The sequence below is a fragment of the Pelodiscus sinensis genome, chromosome 1 (assembly GCF_049634645.1).
Source record: "Pelodiscus sinensis isolate JC-2024 chromosome 1, ASM4963464v1, whole genome shotgun sequence".
NCBI lineage: Eukaryota > Metazoa > Chordata > Testudines > Trionychidae > Pelodiscus > Pelodiscus sinensis.
Genome location: NC_134711.1, coordinates 308,625,620 through 308,644,234, shown reverse-complemented (window position 1 = coordinate 308,644,234; position 18,615 = coordinate 308,625,620). Strand labels below are relative to the sequence as shown.

The following is an 18,615-nucleotide window of genomic DNA, read 5'->3' as shown; positions in this document are numbered from 1 at the left end:
CTCCTTTCTGCACAAATACCCTTCTGGGGCTCTCTCTCCTGTCACCGGGACACACAAAAGGCACTCTCCAGGGACTCATACATAGGAATTGAGCCAACACCTACTAAAGTGAATGAGAAACTCCCACTGATTTCAGGGGACCCTGGATCAGGCATATAAAAAAGGGTCAGGCCTGGGAGGGGAGAGAGCTGCATGAAGGCATGGGTATGGGGTTGAAGCTGAGAATCTCCACATCTTGGGAAATGGAATTTCCCTGCACAGTGCAGGGGAATCTCTGGCTGCATGGTGGGTGGGAATTATCTTGAGAGATCTCCAGACATTTTAGCTGCTGTTAAAGATGCATATTTTCAGTTGTTCATTGGACACTGAAACATACCCTGAAGCAATGGTTCTCAACCTGTGGCCTAATCACCACACAACACAGGTCCATGTGACATCCTCAGGGCCACACAGGTAGTATACACATATATTGTGTGGATGCAGCCCACATAATACATCGATTGATGCATATGCAGCCCACAATGGTAAATGGGTTCACAACCAGAGCCCTGAAGGTTAGAATTTTCAAAGAAGACTAAAGGGAATTAAGCATCCAACTCCTACAGGTTTTCAATGGCTGTTAGGTACCTAGGTGCTTTTGATAATCCTACTAGAGATTCCACACACCCCTTTAGAAATGCTTACTTTTTAAAGGCAGTGTTTCAGCTGAGATCAGATCTAAACTTGGAGCAGAGATGGTGCATCTTAGGAAGGGTAACGCCATAGGAAGGGGACAAAGAATGGAACCTTGTGTTGCTAGGAAGGTAGTGGTATATGAATTTCCAGTCTGGTCCTGAGGAAATTGTCAAAATCTGAACACTTCCACTCACAGCGTTAGTTTTGATAAATCAACATTTCCCGAAGAAAAACATGTTTTGGAAAAAATCCTGACTGGGTTTACTCACATAGCTGCTGTACTCCTCTTCCAAGTTGCTATGTTTTTCTGTCTATAGCTTGCCTCTTCCTGGGAGTTTAGAAAGAAGGATGTGCAACATTTCTGTTCCTCCTGCATTGAGTGCAACTCAGGTCTTTTGCCTTTCTCGGGGATTATTAATGGCAGCAGACAATGCTGGTATCCTTTATTTATGTTGTTCAAAGCAAGTGTTACATTTCTAACAGGCAAACAAGTCTGCTCTGACCCAGGAAAGGATTGTACATCCCTGAAAGAACTGATACTGTGTTTCCAGCTGAAATAAATGTTCCGATATAGGTTAATATATTCTTGGTTACATTTTTCCACTGTGAGAAGGTTCTCACTCTTTTTCCCCTCTAAAATTCTTCCCTGGGGTGGAGGAATATAAGACTAACTGTGACCTTGCAATGACAGAATTCTAATGTGCTACTGGTACACCAGAAGCAATGCAGCAGCTTTTATCCCCTCAGTGTTGCTCTGTACAGTAGACACTTATGTAACATTTCTTCTCAAGTTTGTCCTTACCTAAGGTCAACAGCAACTACCCCAAGATTTATTTATCAAACTGTCAGTACCACTTATAGTCAGAGAGCAGGGCTGTGCTTGCAAACAGTGTGTCAAGGAAGAGTTAAAAAGGCTCCAAAAATAAAATACAGAAGACAGATGCTGATACAGCCTGTTAAAAATGGTAAATTAGAACTAGCCAGTGGTATTTGTATTTCAAATGTACTACATACTTCTAAGGCATTTACTAAATTATTCCAGATTTCCTCTGAGTGCTGGTATTTTAACTCTGATTTTTGCATAGGAAAGGTTTTCTTTACAAGCATTAGTTCACAATCCTTGAGATAAAATATCTGCACCTTATTTGACAATGGAAATGATACCTATGGAGCTTGGTAAAACAGGGAAAAATTCCCTTCCCCATCATGACTGGTCCCTGGGTCTAATTATTTCCTATCTATCCCATATCCTTCTCCCTCCCTCCTAGTTACAGAGCTTTTTTCTTGATGGATCATTTGATTAATGTATTATGACACCATTTACCTGCAGCTTCAGGATTATTTCATAGCTCTCCTGCTTCTCTCTCCCCTGGCTAGGATTATTACAAACCACCAAGCAAAAGGTATACATCTCTGGTCGGGGGATGGTAAGATTTCGCAGGAGGCACAGAGGGATGAACTTCTGTTGCATGTGGGTGATTTTATTGAAATTTGACATGGTCCTGTGCTCAGACTTTCAATGTCTCTGCTAAAAGCCAGGCTGTCATTTGATTTGTGGCTTTCACCACCTCCTCCATTATAATACTGTGTATCCTCCACTGGCATCCACTGTCATAGCTCTGCTGAGGTCAGTGGCTCCCACTCCCCAAAGCACTAAGCTACGTCTGTGCCCATTGAAGATCACGGAAACTGAGGGGTGTTCAGAAGTGGGCCCATCATGTACTTAGCAAATCATGTGATGGATTTCTGTAAGACTGTAACTGCACCCCTCAGTGCTACAAGGCAGGCAAAGGAAATAATACAGCAGTGATTACTAATTAACATAATGAGTATAAGCACCTGAAGAAAGAGTGTTTCCTGCTTGTAACCTCTGTGCATGACAAAGTGTTGCGCACATTGAGCCAGTGAATGGTGTCCCAGGACCTGATTCTGACCAACTCATGGCATTTAGAACCCTCAGCTTTAGCGGCAGATCTTTAAAACCTCCAGGATTTTGGCTCAGCTCCTTGATGGATTAGGCTCATATGGGGACCATTTTAGTGACATGTTCTTTCATCAATGCATCTTGACAGAAACCTCATGGCAGCTTATTGCTCCTGATTTACACCAGAGGAAAATCAGATTCAATATTACAATTCAGAGCATAGTGGAAGCTTCCCAATTGGTGCGTACAAACCCATGCAAAATGCACCTCCATTAGCAGAAAGGTCAGTTCAGTTTGCAAGCCTGAGACATTTTCATTAGCTTCTAAACTGTAGTGTTGAACTCTTTTAAAAATGGTGCCTTTAATTTGTGGGGAGAAAAAAAAGAACTGGTAGTAAAATGGGATGTATAATCTACAGAGGAGCAGATCCAGCTTTTTCTTAAATCATGCTGACATGCATATGAAATGACTGCTTGCTCTGCCGAGGTAGAAATTAATCCGCCTACAAGTTATTTTGTTACAAATAAACCTTGCTTTTTAATAACAGTGTCTTCTTGTTCCTTGGCTGCTACTGGCAACAACTTCTTAGTTTCCTGCAGGTTTCTTCAACAATGGCTTTTGGTTTAAAACCATCCTGATTGGTTAGCTCTCTCAGAATACAGGTTTTGCTCTAAGGCTGCAGCGTGGAGAACAACCCTCCTGCTAAACCTTTACTCCTGTGATTTTTTTTTTTTAAAGCGGCCTTTTCTGCTATCAACCCTTTCCCACCCAACTCCTATAGTTGGCTATTCTCCTTCCATTCACATGATAGTAGGATTTAAAGCCATGAAATGAATTCTGTTCTTGTTTGTGCCAGATGTGAATCTAGAGATAGTCTAGTGAAGCCCATTGGGTTATGTCAGCATGAGATCAGAAGTGGCTGCTTTCAAGGCAGGTCTACTAAAAAGAGACATGCAAATCATCAACATAGGACCAGATGGGAGCTCCCGAGTCATCCAGTCCAGACCCTGCTCTTGCAGGAAACCATCATATAATCCCATTAATAAATGTAAGTGTAACCCACACACCTACTGGGCATGGTTCAGTCCCATGTAGTGGCACTTAGGCTATTTACAGAGATAGAGAATGTGTGTGCACTACAGCTGTAGATGAGAGGCAGCTGGTTTTTAGCTCAAGTGGTAAAGTCTCATGCACTAAGCTGCAAAGCTTCCAGGTTTGGTACCACCTGCCAGCATTACGTTAGCAAGTTCCATCTTAAAGTCAGTTAGATTTCTGGCAGCAACTCCTATTGGAAGGCTGTTCCAGAACCTCACTCCTCTGATAGTTGGAAACCTTCTAATTTCCAGCCTGAATGTACTCATGGCTGGTTGACAGCCCTTTGCTCTTATGCCAACATTCACCTTTAGCTCTTCTCCCTCACTGAGGATGCCCCCATTGCACATGAGAGCTGAAACTCAACCAAACTGCAGAAAGCCTCTAGGCAAGGATCTCTACAAAACTTCTATAGTGGGATAGTGCTAAAGACCGTGTGTGTGGCTGCACGCCCTGTGAGCTATGGAAGGGGTCTCCATGCTAGCCCCAAATAGGTGGCTGTGAAAGATTTGTGAACAGGCCACAGGATGTTGACTATCCAGATCCAATTATCCTTAGGAGAAGCAGCCCCTAGTATTAGCATGGGGACTGAAAGAATGCCTGTGGAAGTGTGGCACTGCAACACAGGAATAGGCCTGCAAATGGCACAGAGGAATTTCAACCTTTACCAGCCCTACCAGATCCCCAGTTGACCCCATGCAGGTGCAATTATACAACTCCTAGTCACAAGGATGAGTACTTTCTCACAAGCAGTCACAGTAAAGTCTCCGGGATTACTGATGTGAGTATCAGTAGCCATCAATGTAAATATTGCATTAGTCTTCTGCACCACACTCAGCAACTCGTGTGTGTGTGTGTGTGCGCGCGCGCGCCTCGATCATGGGGTGAGATGAGCTCCTGCCATCTGAAATGCACAAAAACAAAAGCACTGGACCATTGGTGATACATCAGGCAGACAGGAAAAGGCACCTGCTGAGAGAATGCTAGTGGGTTGGCTGCTTTGTGAAGCATCAAGCAAGAAGTGGTGCAATATCCAGAGGGATTCTCCCTAACAGTAGGGAGCTGCTGACAGCCTGGCTTATATGGCATGTTTCAAAGCACAAAGAGACATTCAGTTATGTAAATGTGGCTGATCCGTAAATGTGAAATTAAATGTTGTCAGCATCCTCTGACTTTCCTGGCATTTATTGTTATTTTTTATAACTTCTTGGCTTAAGGGTGAAAATGCTGTGTAGGAGAAGGGCACTGCACTGGTTTTTGCCAGTCTGTGCACTCTAAAGCACAGTGCGCAGTGCAGCCTCCAGAAAGATCTATTTGTCAACAACATTTGCTGCTACTAAAGTCAACAAAGCTAGATTTCGGTGTCACAATCCCTATCTCTTCATCTTTTTGCTGCTGTCAAACACATGCCTCAAGGAAAGCAAAGTCATTCAGGCTTTGAGCCTCCTCTTCAATTCACACCACACTATAGAGAGAGTACTCAGACTGAAGGAGCACCACAAAAATAATTCAAATAAAAATACAAAACCATTGCATCACACCTTTTGTTGCAGCGCTGCCATCAAAAACATAATTTAAGCCTCACAAAACCCCTTTGAGGTAGATATTAACCCAATGTTATAGATGGGCAAACTGAGATAGAAAGAAGCGAAGTGATGCTCCCTTTCCCCCTTGCAAGATCAGAAAAAACAATGGTTTAGATAGAAGTCTAAGCCAAGAGTTTAATTAATTCACTTCTATACACTAGTTTCCTAAAATTTATAAGTTCAGTTTCTCCTACCATTTGGATCAAGAGGACAGTTCATTAGTCTTTTAATAATAAGACAACCCTTGTAGTGGAGCTGTGTCAATCTCAAAAAGTGTTGCTTTTTGCATGCCAGAGAGGAAGCAAGCTACCACAAACATTTTTGTAGGTAGTTGCTATAGAACCTAAAGCAATAGAAGAATGACCAGTATATCACTGCTTGGGGTTAACAAATGCAGGTATGATATCACTTGTCATAAACTAAACCACAAGCCTGCGTCCCTTGTGTAAGACAATATCTCTTGATTACACAGACTGCTGGCAGCATTGTGTTTACTATTGAGCTAAAACAGATGGCAATAGAAAAATAAATTATTAATACAAAGTCTCATTCTCCAGTTTTACATTGTGGAAACTATCTGCAGAAGGTCTGATTAGCTGAATGGTCCCTTCTGGCCTTGAAATTCTAGTAATCTACACATCGTTTAGTGAATTAGGCCCAGAAATTAGTGGGTGGGATTTAGTCTGCCATTGAACTTCAATTGGATTTGGGCACCTAACTCTTTTAGGTTCCATTGCAAATCCCAGCCAATCTGAACACAACCATCCTCCCTCCCTCTTCATTCACTTCAAGATAAGTAAAGTCAAGGGTTGGGGGCATTTGTCTATTTGTGGCACAGACAAGTGCCAGGCAATTTTTTCCACACTTCTCTGCCAAGACCCTTCAGTCCTACTATGCCAGTCAAGGCGTCTCCTGAGCAGCAGCTGCAAAAGCAGAGACCAAACTCATTTTCACTTGTCACACACACAGCAAGCCAATATATGAGCTACTGAAAGAATACACCCTTCGTCATGCAGACCTTTATATTATCAGACACCAGTACAGGGCCACTTCTGTGTGCTGAAAATTAAAAAGCCCTGGTGATAAAAAAAAAAGCTGAGTTGGGAGCCATAAAGTAAATCAAAGTGCAACGTGCTAACATATAGGAAAGCCACAGTTATGAGTAACGAGTAGTCCTGTAGCACCTTAGAGACTAACAAATATATATTCACATAGTATCATGAGCTTTCGGGGGCAAAACTCACTTCCTTATGAGGGGCACTGACACCCTCCGGCTTCAGTGTATGCCACAAACATTGCAGAGGTGATGCTCTTGAGCAGTGTGTGAGGATTATGGGCCAGAGTAGCTGGTATAAATTAATGATGTTCTATTCAAATCAATGGAACTATACTGATCTGTGCCAGCTAAGGATGAGACCCTGATTTTGTACATCTTTAGTTCCCTATTATCCTCAGAGCAGAACTTTACCATGAGGAAACAGAACTGGGGAGGATTAGAGAAGAAATAAAGGAGATCAAAGTAATGGAACAGGGGGAATATTGGCCCTGGGGACCACTGAGTTCTGATTTCCCGCAGTTATTGTGCATAGGTTGGGAATGAGTGGTAGAAGAGACATTTGAAAAGCTATTCAAAAGCTCTGGGAAAGAAAAACAATAATATTATTCTGTAGACCGGGCTAGGCTTCCCATTAGCACACACGAAGCAAAAAGTCACAGCAATTAAGGCTAATTCTTACCTATATTAGAAAATGTTGATGACAATGACACATGTGCCCCAGTTCTCTCAGTTATATCGGTGTCATTCAGCATCACTCCACTAAGTCATCTGAGAGGTTGGAGTGAGCTTGAGACACTCTAGAGTGCATGAGTTGTAAATGCAACAGCAACCTAAAAAGTGCAGCTTGAACTCATTCATCCTGCAGTTGTGTGCGCAAAGGGTCTGTGACGTCCATGCTGACTTGGGGATACAGCAGCAAAATTCGACCTTACCTTCTGCTTCTAGTTGCTTTTCCTGATCTAACTCTAGCTATGTGCATATATCATACACTTCCTGAAAACCCTCTCCGTGTCAACCTGGGGCAAGTTATATCAGTTTACCGTGTATCCTCTTGGGTCAATTTCCACATCACTTGTAAATTTATACTACCATAGGATTCGGCCTGGAGCTTTCATAGGGTTGCACTCACTTTCCCACACTCCGGGGTGCACCCTCCACATATAGCCCTACCAGACAGTACTCAGTATGGAGGCAGCTAGGGAGAATAATCTTATATGCAGAATCCCAATCTGCAATATTTAAATCATTTAATATTTTTGCCTGGAGTTTCTCCATTTCAAAACCATTTCATTTATGTGCCAGTAAAGAGTCTGTCTTGCAAAGCATTTTTAATTCTGATCAATCTGGTATTTAACCAGTCCCATTTTCAGAGGACTGAGGTTAGCAAGCTGAAGTGGAGAAATTTCAGACATTCCATAGATTGTTTTTGAATCAGCCATAAAAGCAACTATGCATTTCCCTGTTTTTTTAAAATTACCAGTAATTTATACATTGATAAATGAATCATCCCTTCCAACATAACAAATATTCTTTGAGCCCTTTTGGCTTTGAGCATAAACACTTGATGTGGCTTGGTACTCTGCTCAACTCTCCCTGTTTCAGAGTTTTAAATATTCATAAATAAGAACCTGCTACTCTTTGGTACATTGTGTGTGCTTAACACAAAGCTCTGACTCTGAAGTCTTACAAAAAATAATTGCACTTCTTTCTTCCATAGAGTCCTGTCAGTCCCATAGACTTTCAGCTGAAGGATTCTTTATTGTATTCAAACCTTGTCCCATAGGAGTTGTTGCTGTTGCTTAATTTGTGGAGTACCTTGGAGATTTCATTTGGTCCACAATAGAAAACGCCAACTGTTTTCCTATCAAGAATAAAAAGTGAGTCACCACATGACAGATAAATCAAGAGTCCTGTCTAAAGGTACATAGAACCAGATTCTAAACTCACTTGCCACAGAATTACACAATATATTTTAAGACCAGAAAGGACCATTAGTTCATTTAATCTGACCTCTTGTATAGCAGGTGTGGCAATCAGAATTTTCACCCAGTTGCCCCTGTACTGAGTGCATTTACTTGTGTTTGATCAATACACATCTTCCAAAAAGGCATGTGGGCTTAATTTGAAGATATGAAGAGATGAAGAATCCACCATTCCAATTGGTAATGTGTTCCACTGGTTAATCAACCTCACTATAAAAATTTGTGCTGCTTCAATTATTTCATTAGTGTAACTTTTCATTTATACCACACTGGAATCACAATCAAGTCTATTAGGATTCAATACTCTAATTAAAAGGAAGCACTACCACCAGATCATGCATTACTTCTAGCAGTACCAGAATGCCTTTATTTCCGTAATGTTCTTGATTTAAACATTTAGACAGAAATTCTGCCCTCCTTCTATGCATGTCAGAGGCTTATGAGAACCAAAACCAGAATATGCCCCTTCCCTTAATCTGTGGTAAAAATCATGAGCCTAGATTCACGGATGTACTCCAGCTATTTTGCATCACTCCAGAAAAAAAAGGCAGCTATAAATTAGTTTATTGCATTGTCTTCAATTAATGCCAGTTAAACTGGATTTATGGTAACTGAATCATTGAAGTAGCACCTTCAGAATGGACTGCTGAACATGCTCCAGATTCAGATCCCATTGAACAAAATGGAAGACTATATTGCAATGCACACGCAGAGAGGGAAGGAGGAAAGGAGGCACATGAAACCTTATTCATGACATTTCCTCGCTTTTGAGTGCTCACCCATGAAACCTTAATGTTCTTCTACTATAGGTTGGAGTTTGTGTGCTTTTTTGGAGGAGAGGGGGTAATTTAAGTTAGTGAGATTTGATCCACAGCTACTTGTCACTGCTGAAAATGTAATCCTATCTGATTTAATCCCTTGGCACAGTTTGGGGGACAGACAAAAAGACAAAAAAAAGAATATAAATGTAACGAAAATGGGACTAAGTTTACCCAATGTAGATTGGGTCCTTAACTAAATGATGTTTGTGCACTTTCCCCTCTCTCCCTTACAGTTTCAAAGGGGAACAGCCACCAACATCTCTGTACAAATCTGGCGGGACAGAAGGGGCGCCTCAGACTCCACCGTCCCTGAAGGGCACCTGGGGAATGGGAGGCTCGGGACTGGGGCAGTCCTGGCCTCCAGCCAGTCCCTTTCACCAGTCTGGTGATTCTGTTTCTTTTCTGTATGGTTTTATGGGAAGCAATCCCATTCGAAGTACATCCCATTTTCCTGGCAAAACCAAACCTGTACATTGCTTTAAATTATGGTAAGAGGAAGCTGTATACGAATTTGGTGGTCCTAGCTCTTACCATTTAGGAAAAGTTCTTGAACAGACAGACAAAAACACTCTCTAAAATATATAGTAGATTATTATAAATATAATATTATGAAATAAGTAAGGAACAGGTTAAAATATTTAGAGAAATCTGCAGGACCTGATAAAATTAATTCCAGGGAATTTAAGGAACTAGCTGAAGCCATCTTGGAACTGCTAGCAATGATCTTTGAGAATTCCCAGAGGAGAGGAGAGGTCCAAAAAGACTAGTGAGGGGAAAGCTTAATACCCATTTTAAAAAAGGGGAACAAAAAATATACACCATCAGCCTAGATTGGATACCTGGACAGATACTGCAACAAATTAATAAACTACCAATCTGTAAGCACCTGGAAAAAAATTGGGTTATACGAAATATTCAGCAAGGATCTATCAAGAACAAACTGTGCCAAACCAACCTAATTTCCTTCCTTGACAGAGTTACTGGCCAAGTGAATAGAAGGAAACAGTAGCTGTGATATATCTTGATTTCAGTAAGGCTTTCAACATAGTCCCACATGACATTCACTTAAACAAATTAGAGCAATATAGTCTGGAGGAAGTTAAAATAAAATTATACTGTAAGTCAGCGTTTGCCAACCACTAGCGCATGGACCAATGTCAGTCCATGAACTGCTGGCTATTGGGCACAGTGGCTGTCAGAGCTCAACCTGGCTGTTCACAGAAGTTCAGCTCTGGCAGCCATGGTGGCTGAGGCGGTGGCAGGAGGAGGTGGAGCAGGAGATAGCCTCTCAGGGCTCCGAGTCCCCACATCCTGCCTGCACAGCCACTTTTTCCGGTGGCAGTTAATTGCCTAATCTCCTAAACTGCACTGATGAGAAAAATTAAAGTATAATCTATGGGTACTGACAAAATTATGGAACTATCTGCCATTGAAAGAAGACTATTTATTATACAAAAAAGTCTTTGGTCCACACTTTTAAATTTAGATATCTAAAGTTAGCCAGCCAAATCCATAATTATGCAACTTGAATAATAGGTGGCAACTGACTTCATACAACTAAGAGAAGCGAATATTAGTATTGCAAAATCAGGAAATGTCACAAATATGGTTGCGTGGGCATCCAAAACGAAGGCCTTGTGCAGATGCATTACAATACTGCTTCCATAATTCACATATAGTTTACCGTGTTACACAACAGTAGGAAGGGGGCGCTGAATGTGTGGGTATTTACACTGATTTCCATTGCCATAATGCTCCGGTATTACTCTATTCACAATGGGAGCAAAAATAAGTGGCCTGATTTCTAGATGTTCTGATCAAATTATTGGCTACTGTTCTCCAAGGGTTTATTCATGCCAAACACTTCTGAAAATGAGACAATTTGTGCTGTTGCAGAGGAGGAGAAGAGCAAGTAAGCTTTGAATCTTCTTTTTTCTTATTGTGTATTTAATACAAACCCTAATGTTATTAAATGTTTTTTTCCATTGATTTAATTAAGTACACCGAGTTGCTGAGTAACTAATACAGTATCACTGTCATTCTAGGTACTTACATGACCATAATCACCATAGTATCTCAGCCCCACACAATCATTAACCGATAGGGAGCATTTTAGAGCAAGAAACTGAGTCAAAGAGAGGTTAACTGTCTTGCCCAAGGTCACACAGGAAGTCTGCGGCTGAGCCAGAAATTGAATTCAGGTCTCTTAAGTCCCAAGCATGTCAGTGCCCTAACCATTAGGCCATCCTTCCAAGTAAATGTTAGCACTGATATAGTGAATTATAGTGCATTCTATTTTCAAAATGTTATGCAAATACTAATCCATCAAACCACAGAACATTCCTGTGAGGCAAGGAGGAGGGTAAGCATAATTATTCCCATTTTACACATGGCGTAATTGAGGAAGAGATGACATGACTGGCAATAGAATAAGAGCCACAGCTAGAACTTGAGATTTTATGATTCTAAACCATGTTGTTTATTCCTTTTAGAGGATTTTCTTCTCCAGCATGGAGAAAATGTGTCTTATTTTACATACCCTTTTTCCCTCCTTGTTTTTGTTTCTCCTATCTAGTTCATTCTCGGCAGTATAAGAAGCATGGGCCATTTGGTTCCAGCAAAATTCAAAAGCTATGATAATATCTCAAAAGTAAATAGCATGTTTTTATTCTGTTGATACAAGAACCACAAAAAAGGGTGGTTATAAATAGATTACATGAAAATCCTGAAAACAGGATTCATAACATATGCTATGAATTGTTCCAGTGTGAATACATGGGATTGTAGATGTGGTATAAAATATCAACAGTAGATGGTGCACTTTTGCTCCTCTTAGTTCAGCTACAAAAATATGAACTCAATGCTGGATGCATTAAACTGTTAGTGCACAGAACTATTATGTTCTAGCAGGCCTTATATGAGCTTTCTCCATCTGTAACTCAAGCAACCAAAACGAACAATATGGCTGAACAGATGAGAGCATCTCTAGTTGCATATTTATGTAGGACTTTTAGTAGCCAGAGCCATCGAATCAATTGGAAGGCAACTCAAGAGGTCATCTAATCCAGTCCCCTGCATTAGGCAAGCTCAAGAATTATCTAGACCATTCCTGACTGGTGTTTGTCTAACCTGCTCTTTGTTTTCTAGAAATATAAAATAAAAAAAACTGGGAAATACCTGTCACCAAACCAGGACTACAAACCTGTGTGTCTGCAAACTCGTCTGAAATCCCAAATGCTAATGCCAGACTTGTTGGGCTAAAAGAGGCACTCTTTGACTTGCCTTTATTTACTGGTGTGAATATTACACCAGGGCCATTCAGAGGGAGTTACTGGAAAATGGGAAGAAGAAGGAGAAGCAACAAAAGGTAGGAGAGGTGAAAAACTGAAATAGGGTGAGTTATTGAAACAGAATTTGCAGCTGGTAGTTCCATAAAACTTAATGGAACTTTTCTGTCCTTATCTAAACAGAGCACATAACTAAAGTGTCTACAGGATGGTGGCCTTACATAACAAATATACAGACTTAGCAAAGGGGTAATATGGTCTGAGGAAGAGCATCCTAAAAGTCTACAAATAATCTGAAAGATGTACACAGCCAAGGATGCAGAGGCATTACTGAGGTAATTCAAGATATGCTACTTAGAAATCAAGGGGATGAGCACCTCAGAGATACAATGACTAAGGAAAACGGGTTCTTGAGGATTTAACCAGGAGCGAGGAGATGAAAAGGAGACAGGAAAAATAATAAAAAATGTCTTGAAAGTGACGTGCATTTGGCTTTGCAAGAATCTCACAAGAGAAAGAAGGGTAGTTCACATTATTCTGGTTGTTTAAAAACAGAATGGCTACGTCTACACTGGCATGATTTTCTGAAAATGCTTTTAACGGAAAAGTTTTCTGTTAAAAGCATTTTTGGAAAAGTGCGTCTAGATTGGCAGGATGCTTTTCTGCAAAAGCACTTTTTGCAGAAAAGCGTCCGTGGCCAATCTAGACGTGGTTTTCCGCAAAAAAGACCCAATCGCCATTTTTGCGATCAGGGCTTTTTTGCGGAAAACAGTACTGTGCTGTCTACACTGGCCCTTTTGCGCAAAAGTCTTTTGGAAAAAGACTTTTGCCCGAACGGGAGCAGCATAATATTTCCGGAAAAGCACTGACAATCTTACAGGAGATTGTCAGTGCTTTTCCGGAAATTCAAGCGGCCAGTGTAGACAGCTGGCAAGTTTTTCCGGAAAAGCGGCTGGTTTTCCAGAAAAACTTGCCATTCTAGACACAGCCAATGGGTAAAAGATTAAGAAAGAAATAAGAATGACACTCACAGGGTTAAGATTCTCCAAACTATGCAGGAGGCTGTGATTACAGGATCAACCCCTCCCACATTCTTCCCCCATCTCTTCTGGCATGCCCCTATCTCCCTGCAACATAAAAAAAACAGGACAGCCCGGAGCTACTCCCCTGGTTGCAAAGGGAGTACACATCTCTAGCTAGGCCCCAGTTCCTGCCTTCCTTCCTGCACAGTACTGAGTGGTATTAATATATACTGATTTGCATTACATTAACTCCCTAACAAGGAGCATGGCTCCACTGTGGGGGGCACTTTGCTACTCTGGTGAAACAGCAAGATTAGCACCACAGTGTATAGATCATATCTTAGGTCCTGACCCCGAGAGATACCACAAACCAAGCACTCACACTGAGATCAATAAGATGTGCTGGGGCTCAGTTATTCCCAAGAGTTAATCCTCAGAAACCAGTCTCATTGACACTATGTTTAAACAGCTGGTTTCAATTAAATCCAGAAGAGGTGGGTCAATAATTTGGTGTGTATCTCATTTATTCTACATCTGCCTTGTTTAGACTGTAAGCTCTGCTTTGTACTGCACCGATTACAGAATCGGCTCTCAATAAAAAATAGCACTGGTACCTCCCAAAGAAAATATATTCTCTGAATAAAGACATAACACAGCAGGATAGGAACAGTGTCTTACTGTTGCATTTCTATCAGTCAAACTATAAATCGTAAAAGTAACTGCACAAAACACCAATTTCATCTTTCACCATAAAACTGGCATCTGTTGCAAAGTAGATACTGATTGCCGCAAAGGATTAAAACATTCACAATCTTTGTGTAGAGACACAGAAATACAATTTTTATTGCCTGGGCCATTGAACAGTTTAGTCGCAGGAGATGAACTGCTCTGATTGCTCAAACTGAAAGGTTTTATTTTACATTGCATCTCACAACTGCAACACATTAGATAATATCAACATCGCTAGTTTGAATGTTACATGATAAGATAAACCCCAAAGTCATTTCCATATAAATAGAGCTGTTTATTAAACATATACAATTCCCATCCCTCAAACTGTAGCACAACCCATCAAGATTGGTACTTACTGTCTGTTACACTTGGCTATTTCATCAAAAAGGAGTTTCCAATGAGGTCGTCCAATCAAAAGTCTTGAATTCAGGACTTGATATTTTTCCCCAATAGTTTTCTGTGAGAAACAATAAATAAAGTCACTGTGCAGTTTTGTAAATAGTTACACCTCACTCAGAGCTTCCCTACTGGTCTTGTACATGCCCTTGCTGGTTTACCAAATAGCTGAAATGTAAAAACTGAAGTAAGTAACAAAACGGTAACACTTAAATTGCAGCCATTTCTATACATCAATGCCTTCGCTCCCTGCCTGTTGAACAGCTATCTTTAGGACTCAGTGCTGTCTTTTACATAACTGCTTATTAGTCTCTGAATTACTTTTTAAATCAATTTGCCAATTAATATATCGGGTAATAGTTATATTTTCATTACTCACTCCCTAATCTGCCTTCACAGCTACCCTTAAAGGAACACTGTCCATATAGGAAAAAAATTACATTTCTGTCTGAAGTATTTTTGCCCACTAGGGATGTCAAATACCATTTCATTAGTTAACTAGTTACATGTTATGTTTAAATGGATAAATGATTAAATATGGCTTGGAGCTGAGTGGGGAGAAGGATGTTGCTCCGGTCCAGGCACTTCTGGCTACAGGGCCAGAGGTGGCAGCCCCTCACGGTGCCAGCGGAGCTTCTGGGGCTGATTCCCTGCTGGGCTGGCCACTTCCCCACGGGGCTGCCTGCTTCTGGCCCTGCACAGGGACCTGGTGGGCTGCAGGCAGGGGGCTGCTCCTTGAATACCAAGTAACCGGTTATCCATTAACACTCAATTACTTACTATTGGTGCAAGTAACACTTACGATAATCGAAGTTGAGAAAGTGAGAAGGGAAACCTTGAGATGATAGGTTAACATTTGCTCTGAATAGGGTTGCCAGGTGTCCAGTATTCTACCAGACAGTTTGGTATTTGAGCCCTCTGCCCGGTAAAAAAAAAATAAATAAAAATCAGACAATACCAGACATGTGCAGTGTCCAGTATTCTCTGAATTTTCCGGCTAGGCACTGGACGGAAGCCTGATGTGGGCGGCTCCGTCCCCGCCAGGTTTCTGCGGAGTCCCAGCTGGGAGGCGGGGTTGTGATCGCCACTTATCCTGCGTTCCTTTCTTTTTTTGCTCGACCAAAAATACCGGGTGTCCGGTATTTTTGGGGAGACCATCTGGCAACCAGAGCTCTGAACAGTATCAACAGTATCAAGCACCAAAGCTGGGTCCTTAGAGTGAACCCATAAGAACATAAGAACGGCTGTACTGGGTCAGACCAAAGGTCCTTCTAGCCCAGTATCCTATCTGCCGACAGTGGCCAGCACCAGGTGCCCCAGAGAGGGTGGACTGAAGACAATGATCAAGCGATTTGTCTCCTGCCATCTCTCTCCAGCCTCTGACAAACAGAGGCCAAGGACACCATTTTAACCCCTGGCTAATAGCCTTTTATGGACCTAACCTCCATGAAATTATCTAGCTTCTCTTTAAACTCTGTTATAGTCCTAGCCTTCACAGCCTCCTCTGGCAAGGAGTTCCACAGGTTGACTACACGCCAATATTCTTCTAGCAATTCTAACTCTCTAAAAATCCCAGCTGAGCTCTTTATGTAGCCAAACCTGTTTTTACTGCATTGCATTAGTGCTCCTTGTTTTACTGTTCTAATGTAATGTAACATGTGGTTGGAGAAGAATTATATCTGATCTGATTTTCCACATTCACCCCATAATCAAATGATCTAAACAATCTATTATACTAATACAAAAGTACTTTCTAAGCTTAAACCAGTTTACCACATATGAAAGCATTTTCTGAAAAAAGAAAATTGACTTGAGTCTCTGTTATCCTGTATCTTGCATCACTCATTTACATCAGTGCAGAAATGAGTAAAATGTGACACTATTCTGGTTTGGCAGCAGTCACTTTGGATCGGTGTCAATAACAGCACAAGTTGCAAGGCAATGGAGAATTACATGCCGTGCTCCTTTGAGGCATCTGGAGTAGCTATTCCAAAACTGGATGTATGCCAGTGTAACTGAAGACAAAATTTAGCCCTTGTAGTATACAGTTCTATACTTGATAACACCTTTTCTAACAAACAGCCATAAAAAAAAGTTTTATTGTAAATTCAATAGCTAGTCAGTACAAATAAATATTCTAAGATGCATTTCATTAACATTCTGCTTTACCTTGGATGTTTTCACTTGAACCTAGTCATTTCTTACCTGTCAATAATATATTGGATTATCCCATGCCAGTAGAGATATCCTGTCCAGTTATTTGAAACTAGCAGTGAGTATTTGGAAGACTTCTTCAGAATTATTACTGGTAGATTATTTAGCTGGAATCTAGCAATAAGCCCTGTATACTAGGCTATAGTTCTCATCAAAACTCTCTATTTTATCCTGTCTTCATGTGCTTGAACCATCTGAAGAATCAGGCCCTTGTATCTGTACTATATCAGTACAAAAAGGAAGCAAAATGCAGATCACCACACCCAAGTATAATTGGCCACACAGGGTTCCTTCCAGCCAATGGAAAATGAATCCAACTCTCTACACTGGCATACGCCACCATCTGATAAAGAATAGTTCAGTACATTTTCTGACTGCTATACTTTACAAAGTTTGACTTCTTCAGACAAAACCAAAACAAAAAGAAAGGAACAGGGATTTTTAAAAATAGCACATTTCTCACAATGTGCTTGACTTTCAAGAGTTTGGAGCTAGAATTATTCCACCTAGCCCAGCCTGATCCTCAGTCCAGTAATGATGCAAGTTTCCCATAAAGCCCTGCCAACTGTTTAGTCTGTAGTCTGGCCTGGAAGGACCTCTTTCCTAGAAGAGGGAGATCTGGATCTCTGCCCTTTGATAATCAACTGAATGCTACCAGACTTCAGTTGACTAGTACTGTGGGACTGGACTTGTGATGCAGTTCCACTGAGAGAATTAGGCCCTATTCGCTGTTTAACCCATCTGCAATTATTCCACTTTATGCTTAACTGGCAGCTTGTGTGGTCCCCAACCACAAGGTCTAGTTAGGTTTACAAACAGCATTTAGCCACATACCTGTATCCCATCTGTTTGACTGAGGTACAGCTGGATGTTTATGTAGTCTGGACGATTTTCCTGCCAAAGCTGGGAGGATCAGGAAAACATCAAGTGAATAAATACTCTTCTTATATAAGAATGTCATTGCTCTTGTCCACTATCTTGCTTAAGTTTGAACTTCACAGCAGATTCAGTGGCCACTTTAATGAAAATGACATCACCCAAAAGCTCCCTCACATCCCAGGATATGTGCACACATTCTTTTTAAAAAAAGACTTAAGAATAGTTTAAAAATCTACCCGACCTCTGTTTTGAGAAAAAGAGATGACTTCCAGCTCCCATAAACACTCTGCCCCCCTTCAGTCTGCTCGTCAGATGAACTGGGCTTTCACTTCTCTCCAAAGGAAACGATGCACCCAGACTCCCTAGAGCAGTGGTCACCAACCTTTTTAACCTCAAGATCACTTTTTCAATTTAAGAGCAATGTAAGATCTACCTCAAACCCAAATACCCTTGCCCCACTTCCTTCCCGCCCTTGCCCCACTTTCTTCCCACCCCTTCTTTGAGGCCCCATCCCTGCTCCACCCCTTCTCCAAGGCCTTCCAGGAGCAGCAATTACCACAGGGATAATTAGTCCAGTCATGACAGGTTAGGCATTTTAGAACTCACTACTCAAAGGATTTAATCTAAGTGTAAGTGAGAGATGAAAATTATGAAATGTACAAAACTAACACTTTGCAAGCAGTAAAAGAAGCAAAAACAACAACCCACGTATGTGGGTTGGGTCGGGAGATGAGAGTGAAGGACAGTGTGTGTTTGCAAGAATGACAGACACACACACACACTGTGTGAAAGTGACAGAGATTTGCATTGCCAAGTTCCTTCCATCCCTTTTTCTCTGTATGGAGATAGGGTACAGGAGTGGGGGGGGCGGGAGGGGAGAGGGATACTGATATCAGAGCCCCCCTTTCTCTCTCCCACACTCTGCAGAGCAAGCAGGAGGCTCCTGAT

General features: G+C 41.3%; 1 protein-coding gene across 6 annotated transcripts in view; it reads right to left on the bottom strand.

The window, feature by feature from the left end:
- Positions 1–1,106: 1,106 nt before the first annotated feature.
- NOX4 (NADPH oxidase 4) overlaps positions 1,107–18,615 on the bottom strand; it is a 179,821-nt gene continuing 162,312 nt past the window's right edge. For all 6 annotated transcript variants that reach the window (XM_075919391.1, XM_006118376.3, XM_075919393.1 and 3 more), the window contains 3 exons: positions 17,623–17,691; positions 14,535–14,635; positions 1,107–8,195 (listed from right to left, as the gene is read on the bottom strand). In XM_075919391.1, the coding sequence (XP_075775506.1) occupies positions 8,075–8,195; positions 14,535–14,635; positions 17,623–17,691 (291 nt within the window). In that variant the 3' untranslated portion in view covers positions 1,107–8,074. The remainder of the gene's footprint in view (positions 8,196–14,534; positions 14,636–17,622; positions 17,692–18,615) is intronic.